This window comes from Ctenopharyngodon idella, chromosome 8 (assembly GCF_019924925.1).
Source record: "Ctenopharyngodon idella isolate HZGC_01 chromosome 8, HZGC01, whole genome shotgun sequence".
NCBI classification, from domain to species: Eukaryota; Metazoa; Chordata; class Actinopteri; order Cypriniformes; family Xenocyprididae; genus Ctenopharyngodon; species Ctenopharyngodon idella.
This window is the reverse complement of record NC_067227.1, coordinates 24,572,584-24,594,129: the sequence shown is the minus strand read 5'-3', so window position 1 is coordinate 24,594,129 and position 21,546 is coordinate 24,572,584. Positions and strand designations below refer to the sequence as shown.

The window sequence follows — 21,546 nt, the reverse complement described above, 5'->3', positions numbered from 1 at the left end:
ATGGAATTAGGGTGAAACAATAGGCTAACTATATATATATATATATATATATATATATATATATATATATATATATATATATATATATATTGAGAAACAAATATAATCAGCTTACAGGGTTTTAATAAATTAGTTAATTTAAGAATTTGTAAACAGACCCGAAGCCAATACACATCTTTTTAGCCTATGTAATTACTTATAAAAGCATTTCTCAATCTAAATTTATTGCAAAGAGTGCAAATATGATTAGGCCACTCTCACTAATGTAAAATAGGCTATATAAATAGGCTAACTGAAGTTATATTAGAAAATATGTATAATAATGAATTTTACATTACATTTTAAGGCTATTTTCTTTTTTTTTAATTTACGTTATCTTAAGGCTATTTCAATTATTTCCAAGCCATACTAGTACTTATAAGTGAATGATTCAGCTTTATTCCATTGTTCGTGTTGCGATTTCTCACAGTTGTACTATCATAGCTCGCAACCCATTAAGTTAACAGAGTAAACAAATACAGAGCTAATTAATGTGGAGCGCCTAATGCAACCCATCTTTAAAGAATCACAGGAAATTGGAGGAAGGAACTTTGGTCGCCGAGCATACGTCACTGCGGGGGCATCACGCAAGAGAAATGGCGCCCTGCCATTGGCTACTTGCCCTTGTCAATCAAACAACACAATTCCCCCCCCCCCCGCCCCAGTGGTCAAGGTTGGTTGAGAAGGCGTCAGTGTGTTTAGTTTGTGCAGTCGAACCTGGAGCAGTGACAGATGAATTGTCGAAAATAGGGGAAAAGCGAACGCGGGCGAGTCTCCCGTGCACAAAAAAAAATCATGTTTCCTAAAGGCAAAAGCTCCGTCGTGCCATCGGATGGTCAAGCTCGGGAAAAGTAAGGTCTTTTGAACATCGCCCGTCGTGCGTGTGTTATTGTGTTGGATGTAGCCTATTGTTAGGGCAGTATAGGCACGACTGCATATGGAGCGTATGCTGCTGCTATAGGCTTGTCGTGAGAGCGTTGAATCGAAAGTGCCCGGCCGTGCGCCATTCTGGGGTCCCCCTATGGCACAGAGCTTTCGGCTCTGGTCATTGTGATGTGATCCAGAATAAAAACCGTGTCTTTTTAAATCACCTATTTGAAATAGTTTCTGCATGCGGGACGGGCGCTTCAGTGTTCCTCGTTTCATTTTGCCACAGACGCCAGTCTTGGAGGGGAGTGGGTCCCGTCTTTTGTTTAGTTTTTATGCATTTTGCATGTTCTTGAGGTGCAGCCTTGCTCAATGGTGGTTTATAAATAATAAAATTAACTTAAATAAATTTAGTAATGTATATTGTGAATATTTCTCTTATTTTTTTGTTAATATAATTATTATTTTTATAAGTAATATATATATATATATATATATTTACTATAAACACTGTTTTAGCGGAAACCAGAGAAGAGTGTGAGACAATATTGATTTCTTGGTTTTGTCCTCACTGACCATATTATTATTTATTTGTTAATTGTTGCTTTAATAACTTAATATTGTATTCTTTCTTTTTTATTGCAGGTTAGCTTTGTATGTTTATGAGTATTTGTTACACATTGGTGCTCAGAAGTCTGCGCAGACTTTCCTGTCAGAAGTAAGAACCAGAAGACCATACTTCAGATGTTTTTACCTCCACACACTTGCAAACATTAAAATTGGAATGTCTTGTACACTGAACCTTTAAAAGACACAATTATTTTCGAATCCATTCTAGATCCGATGGGAAAAGAACATCACGCTGGGAGACCCTCCTGGGTTCCTGCATTCCTGGTGGTGGTGAGTATTTTGAGTGTAATATGTATCTATAAAAAAAGGAGTATTTGACCCAAAAATAAAAATGACATTATTTACTCACCCTCATCTCGTTCCAAACCATGACTTTCTTAATTCCAAGGGACACAATGAGAGAAATTCTGAAGACTAAAGCTTCAAAAAAGATGCAGAAGTATCATAAAAAGTATCAAAAAAAAGTTTTATTTTGATTTTTTTTTTTAACCATATGATAGACTGAAATTTATTGTCCACTAAAATCTTTAGATTTTTTTCTCACACAAAGCTAATGTATTGTATGGTTCATTGTTATTGCACCGAAAACCATCTTTAAATTTTCCCTGTGGAAGCAAAAGTGATACAGGTTTGGAATGACATGAGGCTAAGTACTGTAAATGATGTGACTTGAATTGAATGAACAGTTCCTTTAAGTTGACCATTAGGCATATGCAGACTTATATGACTTTTTCTCTTTACCCCAGTGTCTTTTGGGACCTCTACTGTGCAGCTCCTGAGAGGAGAGACACATGTGAACATTCAAGCGAGGCCAAGGCTTTCCATGACTATGTGAGTATACGAAAACGTATGCAGATTCGAGGACAAAATTGCATTTCTTGTGCCTGTGACTTTGGAAGAGTCTCTGTGTTGTATAATAAGAAAATGTGTACAATGACCTGTGTAAAGGATGTAGTAATCATCCCTACAATAGCAATGATGTCAGCAGGGTTTTCTATGGAATCATCACTGTTTCTAGACGAAGATGCCATGTGCCTTGGACATGATGTTTGGCTGATTGGAAATCAAGGTCTGCGTGACCAAAGATTGAAGCTAGGAAAGCTCTTATTATTAATAGATATTACAAAATTGCACTTTTTAAAAATGGATTTGTAGAAAATGGCCTTTACAATGGAATGAAGTTACTAAGAAATCTAATAAAAGCATTTTTAGGGAAGTTGCACTGAGACCGATCAGTCCTAGTTTTGGATGACATAAATGAGACTGTAATAAGTGGGGAAAAACCCTTTGTCATAGTTTAGTTACAATTTAAAAATGTAAAACTTGTATTGTGGCATCTCTAATTGTCATTTCTCTGTGTTCCCGACAGCTAATCTAGAAATAGTCCGAATCTTAGGCCAAAATCTCCAGCTTTAGCTTCTTATAATTTATATATATTTTGAAATTGCACTTTTTTTAAAATAGATTTGTAGACCAATGCCCTTTACAATGGCATGAAATCACTATCAAATCTAACTAAATCATTTTAATGCAAGTTGCAGTGAGACTTATCAGTCCTAGTTTTGGATAACGAATGAGACTGTAATAAGTGGGGAAAAGTCTTTGGTATTGTTTAGTTACAGTTAATATGTAAAACTTGTATTGTGGCATTTCTAATTGTCGTTTCTCTATATTCCCAGCAGTTTGTGTGGGAATGATGCGACTCTTATGCGAAAACCTCCAGCTTTAGCCTTCTACCAATAATATATGGTTGCTGTTGTCTAGCAGCCAGCTTTAGTGAGGGGCCACAGGTCAGAGGTCATATGCAGAGAGTGTAAAAATCAAACCCTTGCTCTTCTGTCTAGACACCCTAATCTGAAAAGATGCTGCCGTACGGGACATATGAAACATGATCCGTCATTCGAAAATTAGCTGCATGTTCAGCATAGTTGGATCTGCAGGAGTGTTATAGGGCATTATGTTTTAAAGTCATCGTGTGATCGCCGCTGTCTCCTGCCTTTTGTGCCCAGCTATGGTTGGGACCGTGGCGTCAGGTCTGTCCTCTCTTATTCTCCAGAGGGTGGGGGAGGAGGCTGCGCCCTCTTTAAACAGTGGCCATGTTGTCTTCATGCTGTGTCAAGGGAAACACTCCCCCTCGGGCTGCGGTGGGGATGGAGAGTGATTGATGGCTGTCATGGAGCCTGTCGGTAGGCAGATTGAAAGGGAGGGAAGAGACAGATGGAACGAGGAGCATGGAAGCAAACTTGGAGCAAAAGGGAGGGATGAGCTGTAGAAAACAGGACTGTGTTGCATTATTTTAGGGCATTTTAGTGATATAATGTTGTTAGGTTGCTGATGGAGGGCTTTAGTCAGGGTGGGACAACCAGGAATGTTTGTTTCCCTGGCTTAACTCATCCACTGGTTATGAGAAATTTTGCTAATCCTAAAGCGGCATAAAATTCCCACCCATTTCACTTCTGTAATATGATTTTCTGAGTGGAACAAGACATTCAGCTGCAAAAATTGATTTCCCCCCCCCTTCATTGGGAATTGATTGGATCATGAAAAGTAGGCATTCTATTTCAGAGTTTCCTTTCATTTTGTTGGATTGCTTACCTTCCGAAACAGGAAATGGCAGCCTTGGTGACATCAGCCGAAATAGAAAAGTCATTTTGGGGGCGGAGCAAGTGATTGTGAAGTCAAACATTAGTTTTCTTTGGAATGACATACACTGCAGTGTTTTTTTTTTTTTTTAGTCATATTTGTATATTATTATACTATGTATTAATATTTAGCATTAATGTTTATTGTTAGATTTTCAGTTTTTCATTTTAATTTGAGTAATTTTGTGCTTTTTTTTTATTTTTTATTTATTTTTTTTTTTATTTATTTATTTTTTTTATAAATATTTCTATTTACTTAATAGGTTTAGGTAACTATAACCGCACTGATGCACTAATGAGCTGTGAATGATGTGTCCAGAAATATGTATTAGGATTTTGATTTCATGTGAATTTTAAAAATAAAAGTCCTGGCCCTTGAGCTGTGGACTTTAATAGTCTGAATGGAAAGCGTAGCTGCTCCATTGTTACGGATCAGTCTCGGTCTGACTCTTCCCATTGGCCTGTTCTGATCTGTGTTGCTCCATTAGGGTCAGCTGCTCTTTTTTTCTTTCTATCTCCTTCCTGTGGTATTTCACAGCGCACTCTGAAAAGCCTTGCTCGGTTAACTCGGGCTGAAGTGTGACAGGCAGCAGACCACACTGCTTTTTCCACTGCCATTATATGCATGATCAAATCCCTGTTGTGCTCTAAAACCTAGTTCTTTCCTCTTGGTTTTGTGGATTTTACACCAGTCAGTTGTGGCTGTGCCGTTAGCTTTATTGCTTGCTGGTAGAACACAGATTTATGAGTGCTAGAATGCATTAAGCTTAAGATTTATTCTGTTTTTCCTAGGAAAAAATCAGTGCTTAAGATGTACAGGTGTTTTTTTTTTTTTTTTCTTCTTCTCATCTAATGTATCCTAATCTTTTTTTTGTTTTGTTTTTGTTTTGTCCACAGAGTGCCGCAGCAGCCCCCAGTCCTGTTCTTGGGAACATGCCACCAGGAGATGGCATGCCAGGTGGACCCATGCCCCCTGGATTCTTCCAGGTTAGATCATCTCCTTTGATCCTTTTTTTTTTTTTTTTTTTTTAAGATGCCACTGATTATAACCTTACATAGACTACCAGTCAAAGGTTTGGACACAGTGAATTAATGTTTCTCATTATTTTAAAAAGTGTTGTTTTTATGCCTATGTACACACGTATACACAATCCTGGGCAAAAAAATGGGCTAAAATGGCCAAACGCTAAGCTTTTAATTGTCTTAACCACAAATTATTGGTCAGGAAATTAGCAAAATATAAGCAAATGCACTACTTAAAAAGCCATCGCCGTCTCAGAAACACATCAAAGACAGAATTAAGTTTTTGGCAGAATGTGGGAAGTTGAGTAGAGTGATGAATCGCAATGAAACACAAGTTGCATGGTGATGCTCCAGAGTGGTGCCTTTGAAAATCTGGTGAGAAATATAATAAAAAATGCATCTCTACCACAGTGAAGCATGGAGGAAGAGGTGTCATTGTGTGGGGAGCCTTTTTAGCTGCTGATATTGGTGAGCGACTTCACTGTGAAAAGTCATTTAATGCTTTGGAGTACAGGAGAATATTGCACAATGACTTGATTCCCACAATTGAAAAGAAGTTATCTAAAGAGGAATGATCATGATGTTATTTTTCAACAAGACAATTCTCCTGCCCAAAGTGCAAAGACAACCAAGAAGTAGCTTAAGAACAAGTCCATCAGGCTCATGTTTGGTCCTTCTTCAGAGTCCAGATTTGAACCCTATAGTGAATATTTGTCTCACATTAATGAATATTGGTCTCACGTTAAACTCAAACGAACTGGGAGACATTTTTCAACTACTCATGAACTGTTTGAAGCCATTAATATTGAGTGGAAAAACACTGACTGTTCTTCCTGTAAAAAGCTGTCTGCAAGTTTACTCACGGCTAAAAGTAAACAAAGGGAAAAGCTTATCTGTGCTAAGTTACTTTATCTACAGTATTTGTGCAATTCTTGCTTATTTCCTAAGCAGTGATTTGTGATTAAAATGGTTAAAGGGTTAGTTCACCCAAAAATGAAAATAATGTCATTTATTACTCACCCACATGCCGTTCCACACCTGTAAGACCTTCGTTAATCTTCGGAACGCAAATTATAGCCAGCAATGACATTTCCTCTCTCAAGATCCATTAATGTACTAAAAACATATTTAAATCAGTTCATGTGAGTACAGTTGTTCAATATTAATATTATAAAGCGACAAGAATATTTTTTGGTGCGCCAAAAAAACAAAATAACGACTTGTATAGTGATGGCCGATTTCAAAACACTGCTTCATGAAGCTTCGGAGCGTTATGAATCTTTTGTGTCGAATCAGCGGTTCGGAGCGCCAAAGTCACATGATTTCAGCAGTTTGGTGATTTGACACGCGAGCCGAATCATGATATTATATAATATCATGATTCGGATCATAATATTTTATAATATTAATATTGAACCACTGTACTCACGTGAACTGATTTAAATATGTTTTTAGTACATTAATGGATCTTGAGAGGAAATGTCATTGCTGGCTATGCAGGCCTCACTGAGCCATCGGATTTCAACAAAAATATCTTAATTTGTGTTCCAAAGATGAACGTAGGTCTTACGGGTGTAGAACGGCATGAGAGTGAGTAATAAATTATATTATTTTAATTTTTGGGTGAACTAACACTTTAAGACCATTAAAAGACCCTTTTTGTGTGTGTGTGTGTGTGGTTTTTTTTTCTTTTTCTAAAATAATATAATATTACTATTTTATAATTATTTTATGACATAAAATTATAAATTTTGTATATACATATATAAAATATACAATACATTATTTTATAATAATTCAGGGATGCAGTGATATGAAAATTCTGGGCCTAAACCGAAAATTCTGGATGCACTTGGCCAAAAACCGCAACCAAAAATGATTCATTAAAAATGATTTCTTATTTTAAATTGGCTTTTTTTTTTTTTTTTTGTATAATTGTATTAATATTAGACTTTTTTTTTTAATGAAATTCAATAATTTTAATGATACGGAGTTTAAAAAAAGCTAATAAAATAACCACACCTTTATTGAAAGTAACACTAAAATTGGTCAGAAAATATATTTAAAATAAAATATTAATATATTGTTCTTTGTTCAGTTCTAAGCAACAGAATCTGATTTAAGTTTTTTTTTTTTTTTTAACAATTAGCCAAATAATGTGTAGTCCTACAAAACTATTATCAGAGCATGTGAGCAGAACATAAGGGGAGCGGATCAGTGAACGAGAGAGTAGCGTCATTTTACCAGCGTTGCCCAGCATGGCTATACCACACCATGTTACAGCAGCACAGTAGGGTAAACAGAAACATGTATACCACTACATAGAAATTATGTCAGTGTGTTATTTGAGCAGACTAAACATGTCTTCGCTTTACCGATGAGCATGAGGGGTACATGAGTGGAGCATTCGCATGGGCCTTGAGCAGCTGAGCGGAGCGCACTTGCATAGAGCATAATATTGAGCGGAGCGTCGGTTAGCGGCATATATTTCGGGCGCTTTTCTCTTTCAGCCAAAAACCGAAAATGCCATTTTTGGCCGATAATTTTTGGCGGACAAAATTTCGGTGCATCCCTATAATAATTCTAAAAATAATTATTAATTCTATAGGATACTGTGGGAAAAGCAGCCAACAAGTTTCCAGTATTCTCGGTAACTCCTTCAAAATATACAAAGTTAGTAGTGAATACAAGTTTTAAAATGATGGCACAGCTCTGACTAGTCACTGTTGAGTCCAATGTTGGCTTTTCCTGTTGTATTCTTCATAAATGTTAACTTGTTCTCTTACTTGTTCACCCATTTCATTTGTTTGAACTTATCTGTAATGCTTTGCTCTTTGTGTGAGTTTAGCTGTTCAGCCACCATTCACTTGGTGAGAATCCAGAACACAGGATTCTCACTGTGTTCTGTGGTGTTGTTCTCTTTCCAGCCCTTTAAATAGCCTAATGAATCTCTTTTTTTTTTTTTTTTCTTTCTCTTCTGTCTGTCTCTCTCATTATCCCTGTTTCTCCAATGCCCTTTTTATCACTTGCTACATATCCCTTGCTTCGTCTCTCGCACCTGCTCTCCTCTCGTGTGGTCTCTTCACTTTCTTAGGGCCCTCCCGGCTCCCAGGCCTCCCCTCACGCTCCTCCTCCCCCTAACAGCATGATGGGACCCCACGGCCAGGTAGCGGCTCCTGTCTATTCACGGACTTTCATTTGACCGGTTCTGCCCTCTGTGTTGTTTCTCTCTCTCGCTGTTTTGCTGTTAACTTGCTCTGCTGAGCTGTGGATATCCCATGTTCTCGCAGGCATCCTTTTTGTCGCAACTTCATTGGATTCAGACAATATGTCAGTGTTACAGTTTTCTGACAAGTTGATTTGTTTTGCAGCCTTTCATGTCACCTCGCTTTGGTGGGGGTCCAAGACCCCCCATCAGAATGGGCAACCAGGTGAGTTCATCAACATGAAATTGGTGTCAGTTATTGTAGCTTAAATGAAAATGTCAAATTAAATGAATGTTAATTAAATTTGTATCTAAAATTTCCAGCCCCCCGGTGGAGTTCCAACTGCCCAGCCAATGCTCCCAAACATGGATCCCAGACTACAGGGTGAGCCTTCATCGCTTATGACATCTGAGGTATTTTAAAGCGGCAAGACAGCATTAACTTATTTGACTTCTCCTTTCCCTATCTAAAGGGCCGATGCAGAGGATGAATGTTCCTAGAGGAATGGGACCCATGGGCCCCGGCCCTCAGAGTTTTGGAGGAGGGATGAGACCACCACACAACTCAATGGGCCCTGGCATGCCAGGAGTGAATATGTAAGAGCTTTTGTGACAACATATTCTACCATTCAAAAATTTGGGCTCAGTAAGATTAAAAAAATGATATTAGCAAGGACACCTTAAAAGTGACAGTAAAGACATTTATAATATTAAAAAAGATTTCTATTTCAAATAAATGCTGTTCTTTTAAACCTTCTATTCATCAAAGAATCCCCAAAGAATCACATTTTCCACTGTTTTCAACATTGCCAATAAGAAAAATTTCTTGAGCTTCAAATCAGCGCATTAAAATGATTTCTGAAGGATCATGTGACACTGAAGACTGGAGTAACTGCTGCTGAAAATTCAGCTTTGCCATCACATGAATAAATTACTTTCTAAAATTTAATAAAAGAGAGAGTTCACACAAAAAATAAAGTTTTGTCATTACTTTCCCTCAAGTTGTTCCAAACCTGTATGAGTTTTTCTTTTTTGGAACACAAAAGAAGATATTTTAAAGAATATTGGTAACCAAGACAGTTGACGGCACCCATTGACTTCCATAGTAGGAAAAAAAAATACTATGGAAGTCAATGGGTGCCATCAACTGTATGGTTACCAACATTGTTTAAAATATCATTTTTGGATGAACTATCCCTTTAACATTAAAATCTTAACAATCCCAGACTTTTGAATGGTAGTATATCATGTAAATTATTGATTAAATTAAAACTGAATTCTAATACACATTATTTTATTTTATTCCAGGGGCCCTGGAAATGGCAGACCACCATGGCCAAATCCAAATGCCAACAATGTGAGTCAACTTTGTTTCTGTATTAGTCTAATTTTAAGTATTTTATCACAATTATTATATTTATTAATATAATGGAATGCTGCATGCCTAAACATACGTCTGTCTGTTTTGTTTTAGATGCCATATTCATCACCATCTCCTGGTGCATACGGGGTAAGAGAAGAATTCCCCATCTACTGTACATTTATTATAATTACCATAATAATACATGAAGACTTTGAAGTGTGAATCTAAAACTGTAATCCATTTGTTTCTCCAGGGTCCACAAGGAGGGGGGCCTCCGGGAACACCTGGAATTGTTCCTAGTCCAGCAGGTCTGTTTGAGAGCCTTTCATAACCTTCTTTATTGGATTTAGTTTATCTCTAATTTCCATAGATGTCAGATTTACCACAGGGTTTGCTTAAAGCAGAATATCTCCATCCTATTAATGAAAGATTTCTCACCCTCAGACTCCAACAATTCCAGTGAAAACCTGTACACCATGATAAACTCAGGAGGTGGAGGGCGCAACAGCGTAAGAGACAGACCTGCTGACTCATTTCTCAGAGGCACACTGCTCAGTAATTGCTTAGTGTAGTACATTAATGCAGCAGAAGTGCCTTTGGCTGTGTTCATGTTACCCTTTTTCATCTTTACTGTCTGATGACAGAACGTGTCTGTTTTTTTTAATTTCCACTGGTTTTGTCCAGTTTCCCATAGGCCCAGGCTCTGAGGGACCCCTAGGGGCCATGGCAGGAATGGACCCGATGCATATGAATGGAGGTAAAGCTACTGTAAATACCAGTGTTGGGCACGTTACTTTTAAAAAGTAATTAGTTATAGTTACCTGTTAATAGTAACTATAACTAACTAGTAAGTTGCATCATTATAAAAGTAACTAATTACCAGGGAAAGTAACTATTGCGTTATTTAAAAAAAAAAAAAAAACATATTAAATATAAGTCTAAAAATAAATTTTGCTTGATCCGACTCGTGACTCATGATCCGCTCTTGCTCACGACATGAAATTTCTCTGTACTGTACTACGTGTTGGTATTAGCCATTAAAGAAAATGTAGAATCAATTTTTATGTTTAAATATGTTATGTTTTAATTTCATCTATTTGATTATGAAAAGTGAACAGCATGAGTAAGATAGAATACATCATAAGATGTGCAATATATCGGGAAACATTGAGTGGGTCAGACATGATTTTGACCACTTCATTAAGTTTTGTTTTGTAAAAAGCCTTTCTTTAAAGTGAATTTCGTTTTGTAAAAATTGTATCTTAATTTTAATCAGTGTTTCCTCAACCAATTGCCTGGATTTAATAAATAAGAAGCAAATATAGCAGACAATTTAATCATGACATGGAGGCGCAGGCGCGATCACTTGCATGTGAACTGGAGCGCGTCTCATAGGCTAAATGAACCGAAACTCAGCGTATAGGCTGCTTGCCTCATAGACATGAGAAATATACTATCTATAGAAAGCTTGAAATGTCTTAAACAAAATAATTCAAAACGAAAAGAAGTAGGCTACTCAATGATTATGTAATCCGAATGAAATGCGCATTCTCTCTCTAGGCGCGTCCACTGCGGAGATGAGAGTCAGCAATGTCAACTTCATCTTTGCAGCCGACACTGATTCAGAAAACATTACTTTATTAATAAACAATTAAAATGTCTCCTTACTGTTTTTGTCACATTCATAATCATTACTTTTGCCGGTTATTTATGGCAAGCTTTATGTGTGCGCTTGAGTGCTATATAGCCTATATTACGTAAACGCTCATTATTATGGTTTATTCTCTCCAGTATATAAGAAATTAAATTAAAGGGATAGTTCACCCAAAAATGAAAATTTGATGTTTATCTGCTTACCCCCAGGTCATTCAAGATGTAGGTGACTTTGTTTCTTCAGTAGAACACAAATGATGATTTTTAACTCCAACCGTTGCCGTCTGTCAGTCGTATAATACTTGTCAATGGCAACACAATCTATAAGAGTCAAAAACATGCACAGACAAATCCAAATTAAACCCTGCGGCTCGTGACGACACATTGATGTCCTAAGACACAAAACGATCGGTTTGTACGAGAAACCGAACAGTATTTATATAATTTTTTACCTCTAAAACACCATGTCCAACTGCGTTGCGCATCCGGTTGGTGAGGTCTGAACGCGCTCTGACAACGGAAGTGATGTCACACTCATTGAAGTATACACAGACCTCACTAACCGGATGCGCAAGGCAGTTGGACATAGTGGTGTTTTAGAGGTAAAAAATTATATAAATACTGTTCGTTTTTCGCACAAACCGATCGTTTCGTGTCTTAGGACATCAATGTGTCGTCACGAGCCGCAGGGTTTAATTTGGATTTGTCTGTGCATGTTTTTGACTCTTATAGATTGTGTTGCCACTGACATGCATTATACAACTGACAGACGGCAACGGTTGGAGTTAAAAATCATCATTTGTGTTCTACTGAAGAAACAAAGTCACCTACATCTTGGATGCCCTGGGGGTAAGCAGATAAACATCAAATTTTCATTTTTGGGTGAACTATCCCTTTAATATAAATGTGATTAGTCAATTAATGGCTTAAATGAACAACTACTAGTCAACTAGAAAACTTATTTCACATATTTTCTATCCAGCATGTCACAAAGGGTATTCTGGTTGGAGCTCGCGCTCCACTCGCATGCTCTGACACAGATACACACACAGCATCGTACATTATTATCAGTTTAAAATTATATTTGTGTATGACTAACCTGTGCTATTTCTTTACAACAAAACGTTTTGCAGGTCTATCATCTCTAGTCACACACCAATCATCATCAGTTAGCCTATGTGTCCCACCCCAACACACACCCCAGAGAAAAAAACTTTGCAGGTCCTATGGCTGAGAAAGAGCCTACTCGGATGAAAACCGCTTCAGTGACCTCAATAGTAACGCCACATTTTTTTTTGTCAGTAATGGTAACAGCGTTGTAACGGGGGGAAAAAGTAATTCGTTTGATTACTGAAAAAAGTAACGCCATTAGTAACGCTGTTTATTTATAACGCCGTTATTCCCATCACTGGTAAATACACATATTTGAAAAAAAAAAAAAAAAAAAAGTTATATCCATTTGCAAACAAATTTATGCTTGTTTCTGTCTTTGTAGGTTCAGGAGACCTGGATGGACTTCCAAAGGTGATTATAATCTTTCTAATTGTATTATTTTTCCATCATTGTATTTGGGTCACAATGAGATGTATTTCAAATCTTGCTGTAAAAGACTGTTTAATAGAGTGCTGCAAGAATGGGTCCTAAAACCTGGAAACAAGTTAGCATTTTTGAACTTTCGCAGTTCCATCGTCCCAAAGTCAGTGGGTTTTTTAAACAGGTTTTTGGTTAAATGCCTGAAATTGTATTTAGGCTTCAAAATTCATAAACAATAAAGATTGTGTTAATTTGTGCAGATTATGTTGATAAACAAAACGTTTAAGAATCTTAAACTTTGGTTGGTCACAGAGCTTATTTTTTTACAAGAATCAAAAGCCAATGGAAAAGTGGCTTTTTGTCATTGGAAGGGAACCAGGGTAATGCTGTCTTCCAGATTGGCTTACAAAATGCGTCATCCCTGCAGCACTTCACTGCTTATTTAATTTGCCAACTACTGTACATCTCATCATCAGAATTCTCCTAACAATATGAGTGGCATGAGCAATCCACCCGGGACCCCTAGAGATGAAGATGTAGGAGGCAGCTACCTTCACTCCTTCCAGAATGAGAATGTAAGATTCATTAACTTTTACATTCCTTTACATTTATATACTGTATTATTGTTTTGAAAATACTTGCAATACATTTCTTCTTTTTATGTCCTTTGTTATAAAGTTTGCACAATCCAATACAACCTCCAAATCGGAACATGAGTTAAGCTAGCAGGATTTTAGACCAATGAGATCACTGGGCGGCCCCCCCCCCCCCCCCCCCAAAACAAATCTTTTTGGACAAACCTTAGCAACTTTCAAATGTCGTCAGTACTGCCCTGCGAGCGCGACAGCCTTGCTTTTCAGCTGCAGTCACACCAGGGTTGCCAGGTTATCACAAAATCAGCATTTTTGGTGGGGTTCCCCTGGGAAAGTTCACATTCCAGGGGCTAAATATCATGGTATTTGGGGTCGCTTCAACCCACGGACATGAAAAACAACCCGCGGCAACAGTGTAAAAGTAGCAACACTGAGTCTCACCTCTCTCTGTGTCTGCTCTGTTTAGTGAGTGGCTGAGGAGAGCAGCACTGACTGATATTGTTGTGACTTATGCGCTGTGACAACTTTCTCTCTGAATTATCATTTTACATGTAAATATAGCTGAAATCACAGCACAGTCACTGTCTTTAACGTACATGTATAGTGGTTTTGGCCGAGGACGTCGCGGTTATAAATCAGGAATTTTAGCAATGCAGTGGAAGTGACTGCTGATCTACGAATCCCTACATCATACTTTCCGTTGTCTGACAGAAAATACGTAAATGAGAACCGGGGGCGTTAGAAGAGAAAACAGATGTGAAGTACCGACATAAGGCTAGACATTTTGTGACTTTTAAAGCAGGCTTTAGCTACTTTCCACTTCCGTTGAAAATAGTTGGCAACACTGACAAAAACTCACTTTATCATTTTGCAACTAGTTAGGGGACAGTGTGAAGTGTATACATGGAGTGATTGTTTTTCTGTAATGTTTTGCTTCAGTTTTTGACCTTTTTAGGGTTTTTTTATTTTTGTATTTACAGCAGTACTCTCCTTCCATGACCATGAGCGTCTGATGCCAGTCTGTTTGCTCCGTTCTGGAAACTCCCAGTTGGCCACCGATGACATAGACAGAGTACATGTACAGGAAATGGAATTGGGTGGGACTGCCCTGCATCCTCACAAGTGGTCTCATGCAATATCAAAATGATTTTTGTTGTTCCTTTTTTTAAATGGCTAGCAAATCTTTACTCCTCTCTAAGATCAGAACATCTACATGTGACTCAATGCTCCTGGATTTTTTTTTTTTTTTTGGTTCTCGTTCCCCTCTGAGGCCATCTCTCATTAAGAAGCAAAGTATGGTTACTGCTGACATATTCGCTGGATGTGTATACGTTTTGTGCCGAAGAGGAATAATCTCAGTTCTCTCTCTCGAAATCCGACATCCACATCCAACTTCAGCATGGTTTACACGTACGAAACTTCCTCCGACTTTTTTGACACTGAACTCTCATACGTGGCCTTGAATTCTGTGAATATTTTATTGCCTTTCGATGACCTGTTTTTTATTTTTCTCCAGTGAAATGCATCAAGTGGTGAGGAAATTCTGTCTTTTCTGAACGAGGAAAGACTCGAAGTTGTATTTTACTCGTACACTGTCATTTTTGTCTTCAAGCATTATAAGCAGCTGCTTTAATGGAATAACTGCATTGATGGGTCCCATCCTGAAGATAACTTTTATTTGTTTTGTTTTCTGCACTGATTTCATGTTCTTATTTTTCTGAAATTTAACTGCTGTCTCAATCTTTGGTCAAAGACTGAATGATACGATGATCCTCTCAGATGCTGACCCTGACAAACATACTACCTATGAGACCTTCTCAGAGCTTCTCAGGCTGGGTGACTGGAATTCGCGCCTGGATGCGTCTCCCTGCAAAAATGTTTGGCCGTCATTGCGCTTGATTGTCATGATGAATTTGTGATGGTTAAAGATACCCATATCGTGTTTTTCTTTACTTTTTTTTTTAATATATGTAATTCCCTGCCATGTGCCTCTTGTTTTAGCTCTGAATGGGTTTCATCCCGAAAGGATGTGGCTTTTGTAAGCCAGACTCTAGTGTGTTTGGGTTTGTTTTGTATTAGGTTTCATTTGAGCGACATCAGACAAAGTCATAATACAGTTAGAATGGTAACTTATTCTATTTATACAGGCATTTGGTCATTGTTTTACATTTTAGTAGTTGTATTGCACGGCTTTTGTTAGCTTGTGCATCATACTTTTAACTGTGGGCTGAATAGGCTTGTTTGTATATTGACTACTAAATTATTTGGCTCCTTTCTGGGGATTTTTGTCTTATGTTTTTCAATCATTCATACTAATGCAAAACGGAAAGCAGCGTTTCTCCCCTACCTTCAGTTTCCAGCTAATCGCTTTTTAAGAGAAAAGGGAAAGCTCAATGTGAAATGATTTTAACTTTGGAAAATGATGTAAAGCTGTCGATGTTCCCCGACTTCTTTAGGGTAGCATCTCTTCAGAGGGCCAAGATCCAGCCATTTGATTTCCATGTAAATCATTATCTTTGAATCAGTGAACCAGTTTCGATGTAAGATAAAGTTGTTCCCAAATTGTCTTAAGCCTCTGTCTGTTTTCACTCATTGTACAGTGTATGTAATGTTTTTAACAGGGAGGGCATGGCATAAGAACCCATTTACGAAGCTCTTTACTCGCCTCTTCTGCAAAATGTCAAGCAGGGTCATAGTGGACAATGCTCAAACAGGCTGCAAGGGTGTCATGCACTACCTGTGAGGCAGAAGTGCTTCATAAGAGCTCTAAAGGTTTTGCCCAACCAGCTGGCACCTGGAGATGGGTGTGAGAGTGACGTTTGTGTAAAAGAACAGACTCAGCAAACCAATGATCATCCTTAAGAGTCTTCAGTTTTTCTTTCTCAGCAACTCTCAAATGGTATTATGAACCTTTCCCACAGAACATTTTTTTTTTTTTTTTTTTTTCTATTGTTTTTCAATGTAAACATGCATTAGATCAGTGGTTCTCAACCTTTTTGTATCCAAGGTCCCCCCCATGGACCCCAACAATATTTGAAGCCCCTACCCCCATGTAGGCTAATAGGTTTCCTCCGGTACACCTGCTGTAATTCATTCTATTTTGAAAACTATTTTTAATTTATAGAAATTAGAAGTGTTCAGAGATTTACAAAAATAATTTAAAGTTTCAGAATTCCAGAAGTTTTAAGAGCTGAATGTTTTTCAGTGACCCCACTCCTTAACCAATAATGAATTTACACAACTCTTCCAGTCATTCGTGATTTTTAAAAACTCAAATTCTACCTGATAAAAATATTTTAGAGCTGAGCTTAGCAAAAAAAAAAAAAAAAATTCTTTATAAATACCAATGGTGTTTTAAGATTTTATTAATTTATGACTTCTCCAGGTCTAAAAATCTAATAATCAAGCATTTTTTAAATTAGGTTTAGGATTTTTAAAATTAAGGTTTCCCAGACTGTAGGAACTCTGGTTCTTCAAAGGGTGAATAAAAATAAAAAATATCTTGATTTTTTTTTTTTTTTTTTAATATAAAGTTGTTTTAGCTTATTTTAATGCTTGTTTTGTCTTATTTTAAATTGTAAGTCATCTTGAGGTTCCCTTGGAAATTTGCTGAGGCAATTCTAGTGGGCCTTGGCCCCCCTGATTGAGAACCACTTCATTAGATGGATGTCTTTGACTGATTAACATCTTGCATCTTTTGTACTGCCTCATGTTTATTTATTTTTTTATTCCACTGCCCTGCATACTGGAGAGTCAGTGAGGAACCACAACAGGATCCTGACTGCCAAATACAACATGTGACATGAGTCCAAAGTACAAATGCAGTCATAAGGTTAAGGTCATTGTGGCTAAAGAATGGTGTTTATCATTCATGAATATCTAGTTTAATTGCTGAAGCCTGTATTACAGTTTACAGCCCATAGATTAGAATTAAAGTCACAGTTCCAATAACTTAGGACACTAAAGAGACCTTTCTACTGACTGAAATACAGGTGAAAGGTGTCCAGGGTCCCTGCTCTCCTTCATGAACATGTCATAGTCCTGCTGCAGGGAGGCATGAGGACTGCATGTGTGAACAGCAAAAAACTGCAATGTCCGTAATGTAAGACGCCTAAGACAGTGCTACAGGCAGAGAGAAAGGACAGCTGATCGTACTTGCAGTGTCAAGCTACGTGTAACACATGTCTCCTCAGATGTGTTTGAGAACTTGGTGGAAAAGTGGGGTAACATCTCACAGCAAGAAATGGCAAATCTGGTGCCATCCATGAGGATGAGATGCACTGTAGAACTTAAAACAGCTGGTGGACACTCGCCACATACTGACTGCTACTTATATATATATATATATGTTATATACAGTATATGCTGCTTATATACATGCATTTGTGATGTATCATGTAAGCATAGTCAGTAGTAGATGGCATCAGATTTTATATTTACATGTACTGTAGATTAGCAGTGTCCAAATGTAGACTAGGATTATTATTACTAGCAGTCATTTGAATAGCAGGTCAATAATAGATTTATCTGTGATCAGTTTGATGAGATCTACTGGATGAAAAGTTACTGAAGCTATTAAGTGTATACCTCAGCTACCATTTTTGTGAAGCTGTTATGTCTTTAATGGGTTCAGTGACTGCAGTGTGCAACATGTTCATACCTGCCCCAAAATGCAAACTATCCTTCCATGACTTGTTACAGTTCAAGATAAGGTTTTCACTGAAGGACAAGCACACAACACTGATATGAAACGAAGTAGTCATGCATTATATAATGGTATACAGATAAACCGACTCTTATATGATATATATTTTTATTTGAATAGTTGTTGAAAACACTGCTCCTTAATCGTGTTTAGAACAAGCGACTGAATCATCAGTTTACAGTTCACACTGTTTTAGCCTGTAAGCATCATTTACAGTCACATGTTCATAAAAACAATTAGAAAAGCACAGATGTCCTTTACAATCTCTGCTGACAGGCATTTATATGGTCTTTGAATACAATGCTGGTATGATAATCAAGTATTTGCAATAAAGTAGAAAATATATATATCAAATGTTTAACAAAATGTTTTGGTATACAGACAGGTTATATATTCCATAAAAAAATATGTTAATGATACGGTCTCTTACATTTTACATCCCCCTGTGTTTGAAACTTCAAGTTACAGAGACCAGCTGGTTTATTCTGTATCTGTCACAAGCAAACACGGGGACTTTTCAGAAAAGAAATTTCAGAATTTCAAATATATAAATGCAGTCAAGGATATAACTCTTCTTCCGCCTTTATTTAATTTTGTCCAGAACTTTTCGAACCTCTTCAGGGTTATACCCCCAAGGTCCGATGCCACCCTGTTAGGAACAATGAAAATGCGTGTGAAATACTGTGGACTTCCTGATGAATATATTTAGACACTGGCACTCAAAAATGCAACAAAAGCAAAATAACAGACCCAAGCGACTATAAAACCCTTTGCCCCATGCCGTTCAGCTCATTCCAAACCTTTCACCTCTATAAACTCGTGAAATCTCTTACTGCAAGAGGAAGAGTGTGTGTAAAAGTCTCTGGCCAAGGTTAAAATGTTCTAAAGGTTTCACTTGCAACTCTCTACTGCTCTCACGAGAGCTGTTATGAAGCTTTGGAGGTATTTCCTGAACTGTGTGCAGTTTGAAGCTTCTCCGCATTGCAAAACGCTCACCTGATAGAGAACTTTCCCACTCTGAATGACATAGAGCCGCTCTGGCAGGGCTCCGTATTTGCTGGCAGTGATGTTGGTCATCTCGTCCACAACCACAGGGCAGAGAGGGTCTTCTTTGACCAGGGTTCGGGCCGCAGCCAGTCTCTCCTCCAAGTTTTTGTGCACACTGATGTCGACATTGTTTACAAAGGCCCAACCATCTATAAAAAACAAAAGCATTTTGCTTATTGCGTAACATTTATCTCTCAATCATTTCTCTACATATGAATGCCTCTACAGTGCATCCGGGCAGAGGTTACATCAAACCATATTGTTAATGTCATATCAACACAATAGCAAATTTATTGAAATATTATTGTCATTACCAGTTGCATGTGCCTCAGCAAGGTAAACAACGAGGAAATCTGCCACATTACTAAAGTCCTTGACAAGCTGTTTAAACTCATCAAGTTTGTAGAGAAATGGGGGTCATGTGCAACTTCCAAAACTCAGAACCAGTGGACGGTTACCTGTGAAGAACCCAAATGAACAGACTGCATCAATAATAAGGCTCTATTCCAATAATAGTAATAATAATAACAATTCATTAATAAATAAATGATACTGGAACACAACCTTAGGACTGAGCAGTCAGATTAATTTTCCGGTAATAATAATTATTATTATACATTAATTAATTAATATATTAGTGTAATAGATCCTTAGGAATGGTCAGTCAGTTTAATTATTCCAATAATAATAATAATTTGTAAAATGTATTTACTGTACCTTTAAGAAAACGATGAATACTCGTTTTCTCTCCGTCCAGAGTGAATAAAGCTGTGTCTGGAGCTGCGTACCCCTCAAACGCTTCCAGGCCCAGCGAGCACCAGTTCACTGAGATCACGGTTTTAATGAACACCGGAGAAAAGAAAGATGGACCCCAGTCTTCATATTTGAATTTGGGATTTTGAGTCATCGTAAACTTCTCTCCCATTTTTAGATGGATTTTCTTCATCAGCCGCGGGGAAAAGATTGACAGGAGTTTCAATAGCGATATTTGCACGATCGCAAACAATATCATGGCCACAGCTGAAACATAAACAGAAACTTTTTTCAGCGCGTATCCCGCTGTGGTCCCCATCGTGAGAACGATTTATTAGTCCACGCGTCGTGGTGTCAACACAAAGCTACATAAACGACAACGACATCAAACTTTGCTTGTGTAGCAAAAGCGTACCACCCTCTAAAACAAAACGCCAGAATCCAGGATCGAATCTTACTAGGCTAAAGGCTTCGCTCATGATTATTAATTAGGACAAGCTTGCTTGGTAACCTTCCTCTAACTTAATATTCATTCATATTTTTCATAAGCCTTTCTCATAGGAGGATTCGTTGATTCGCCAGCTGACTAAATAATTACATACGAACCCTTCAACAAAACAGTTAGTTCTACTGGATAAACGTCGCCCTAATTAATTAATATTCATGAGCCACCTTCGCCATAGTAGGATTCTTAGCTTCACTTAGCTCTGTATTGATCATGTACATGTAAATAAAAACCTTCTATTGTAGAAGTAGGATCATAGTTGATCTATTTTCAATAAAAATATAAAAAAATAAAACACCATAAATACCACAATTATACATATATTAATATATAATAGGCCTACGAAAAGCTCCAGTGTTAGTTTCTAAAAATGTCCATAAGATGTCACTGTTGACATGTTTGATGACAACTTTTTTTTCTATTATTTTTGTCTTATCCTTTAAACAGAAAGTCATAAAAATATAAGCTATATATTTTTTTTCGTTACTGCCACATCGTCCTCTAGGTAATTCGCCAATGAAATATTGATCTGCCTATTCTTGATCTTGTTTTGTCTATAACATAATCCTGTGTGGTGATGGGTCTAATCTATGTCATAGCATCTTATAAGTTTAAAAGGTCCGTTTTAGTTGTGTAAATGCAAATTATTATTCCCAGCTTGGTGGCTCAAGATCAATTTCACCATTCACATCGCATCCATCCAGTTTGTTTCTGATTGGTCCCTCCCCTTTCAGCAGTGTATATTCATTGGCACCCCGAACTGTCAATCAAAGCATAGACGCATGTTTTGGTTTTCAGAATTGATGCTATAGAAAACTCATAAAATTGCAGCTGAAACGGGAGAGAGGATGCGGTCGGTAAGAACACATTTAACAGCCTGTTGGACGCAGAAGTTGACAGTCAACATTCAATCAAAATATCCTCTCTTTCTTGCTTTGGACGGTTTAAATAGGTATGTTTTACAATCTACTACAACATATGAAAACAT

General features: G+C 37.4%; 3 protein-coding genes across 8 annotated transcripts in view; 2 read left to right on the top strand and 1 right to left on the bottom strand.

The window, feature by feature from the left end:
* The first annotated feature begins 700 nt into the window (after window positions 1-700).
* On the top strand, window positions 701-16,114 carry ssbp3b (single stranded DNA binding protein 3b). Of its 4 annotated transcripts, none has more exons than XM_051902558.1 (17): window positions 701-890; window positions 1,552-1,624; window positions 1,745-1,806; window positions 2,283-2,367; window positions 5,076-5,165; window positions 8,296-8,367; window positions 8,573-8,632; window positions 8,731-8,791; window positions 8,880-9,003; window positions 9,715-9,763; window positions 9,881-9,916; window positions 10,023-10,077; window positions 10,214-10,278; window positions 10,454-10,526; window positions 12,918-12,946; window positions 13,432-13,530; window positions 14,532-16,114. In XM_051902558.1, exons 1-17 carry the CDS (start codon window positions 835-837, stop codon window positions 14,559-14,561), a joined length of 1,119 nt encoding a protein of 372 aa, XP_051758518.1. In that variant the 5' UTR covers window positions 701-834; the 3' UTR covers window positions 14,562-16,114. The 4 variants fall into 4 exon arrangements, with proteins under 4 accessions (XP_051758518.1, XP_051758517.1, XP_051758520.1 ...); XM_051902557.1 differs by having other exon boundaries at window positions 14,529-16,114; XM_051902560.1 differs by lacking the exon at window positions 8,296-8,367.
* Window positions 16,115-18,344: 2,230 nt separating this feature from the next.
* Window positions 18,345-20,524, bottom strand: dio1 (iodothyronine deiodinase 1). The gene is made up of 4 exons (XM_051902561.1): window positions 20,018-20,524; window positions 19,615-19,758; window positions 19,250-19,449; window positions 18,345-18,902 (listed from the first exon to the last, which is right to left on the bottom strand). The coding sequence occupies exons 1-4, from the start codon at window positions 20,370-20,372 to the stop codon at window positions 18,837-18,839; spliced, it is 765 nt and encodes a 254-aa protein (XP_051758521.1). The 5' UTR covers window positions 20,373-20,524; the 3' UTR covers window positions 18,345-18,836.
* Window positions 20,525-20,960: 436 nt separating this feature from the next.
* Window positions 20,961-21,546, top strand: part of LOC127517228 (zinc finger protein GLIS1) — a 96,048-nt gene continuing 95,462 nt past the window's right edge. Inside the window, exon 1 of one of the 3 annotated variants that reach the window (XM_051902554.1) lies at window positions 20,961-21,510. The gene's annotated coding sequence lies outside the window, so the exon portion shown is untranslated. The remainder of the gene's footprint in view (window positions 21,511-21,546) is intronic. The other 2 variants (XM_051902553.1, XM_051902555.1) reach the window with 2 other exon arrangements.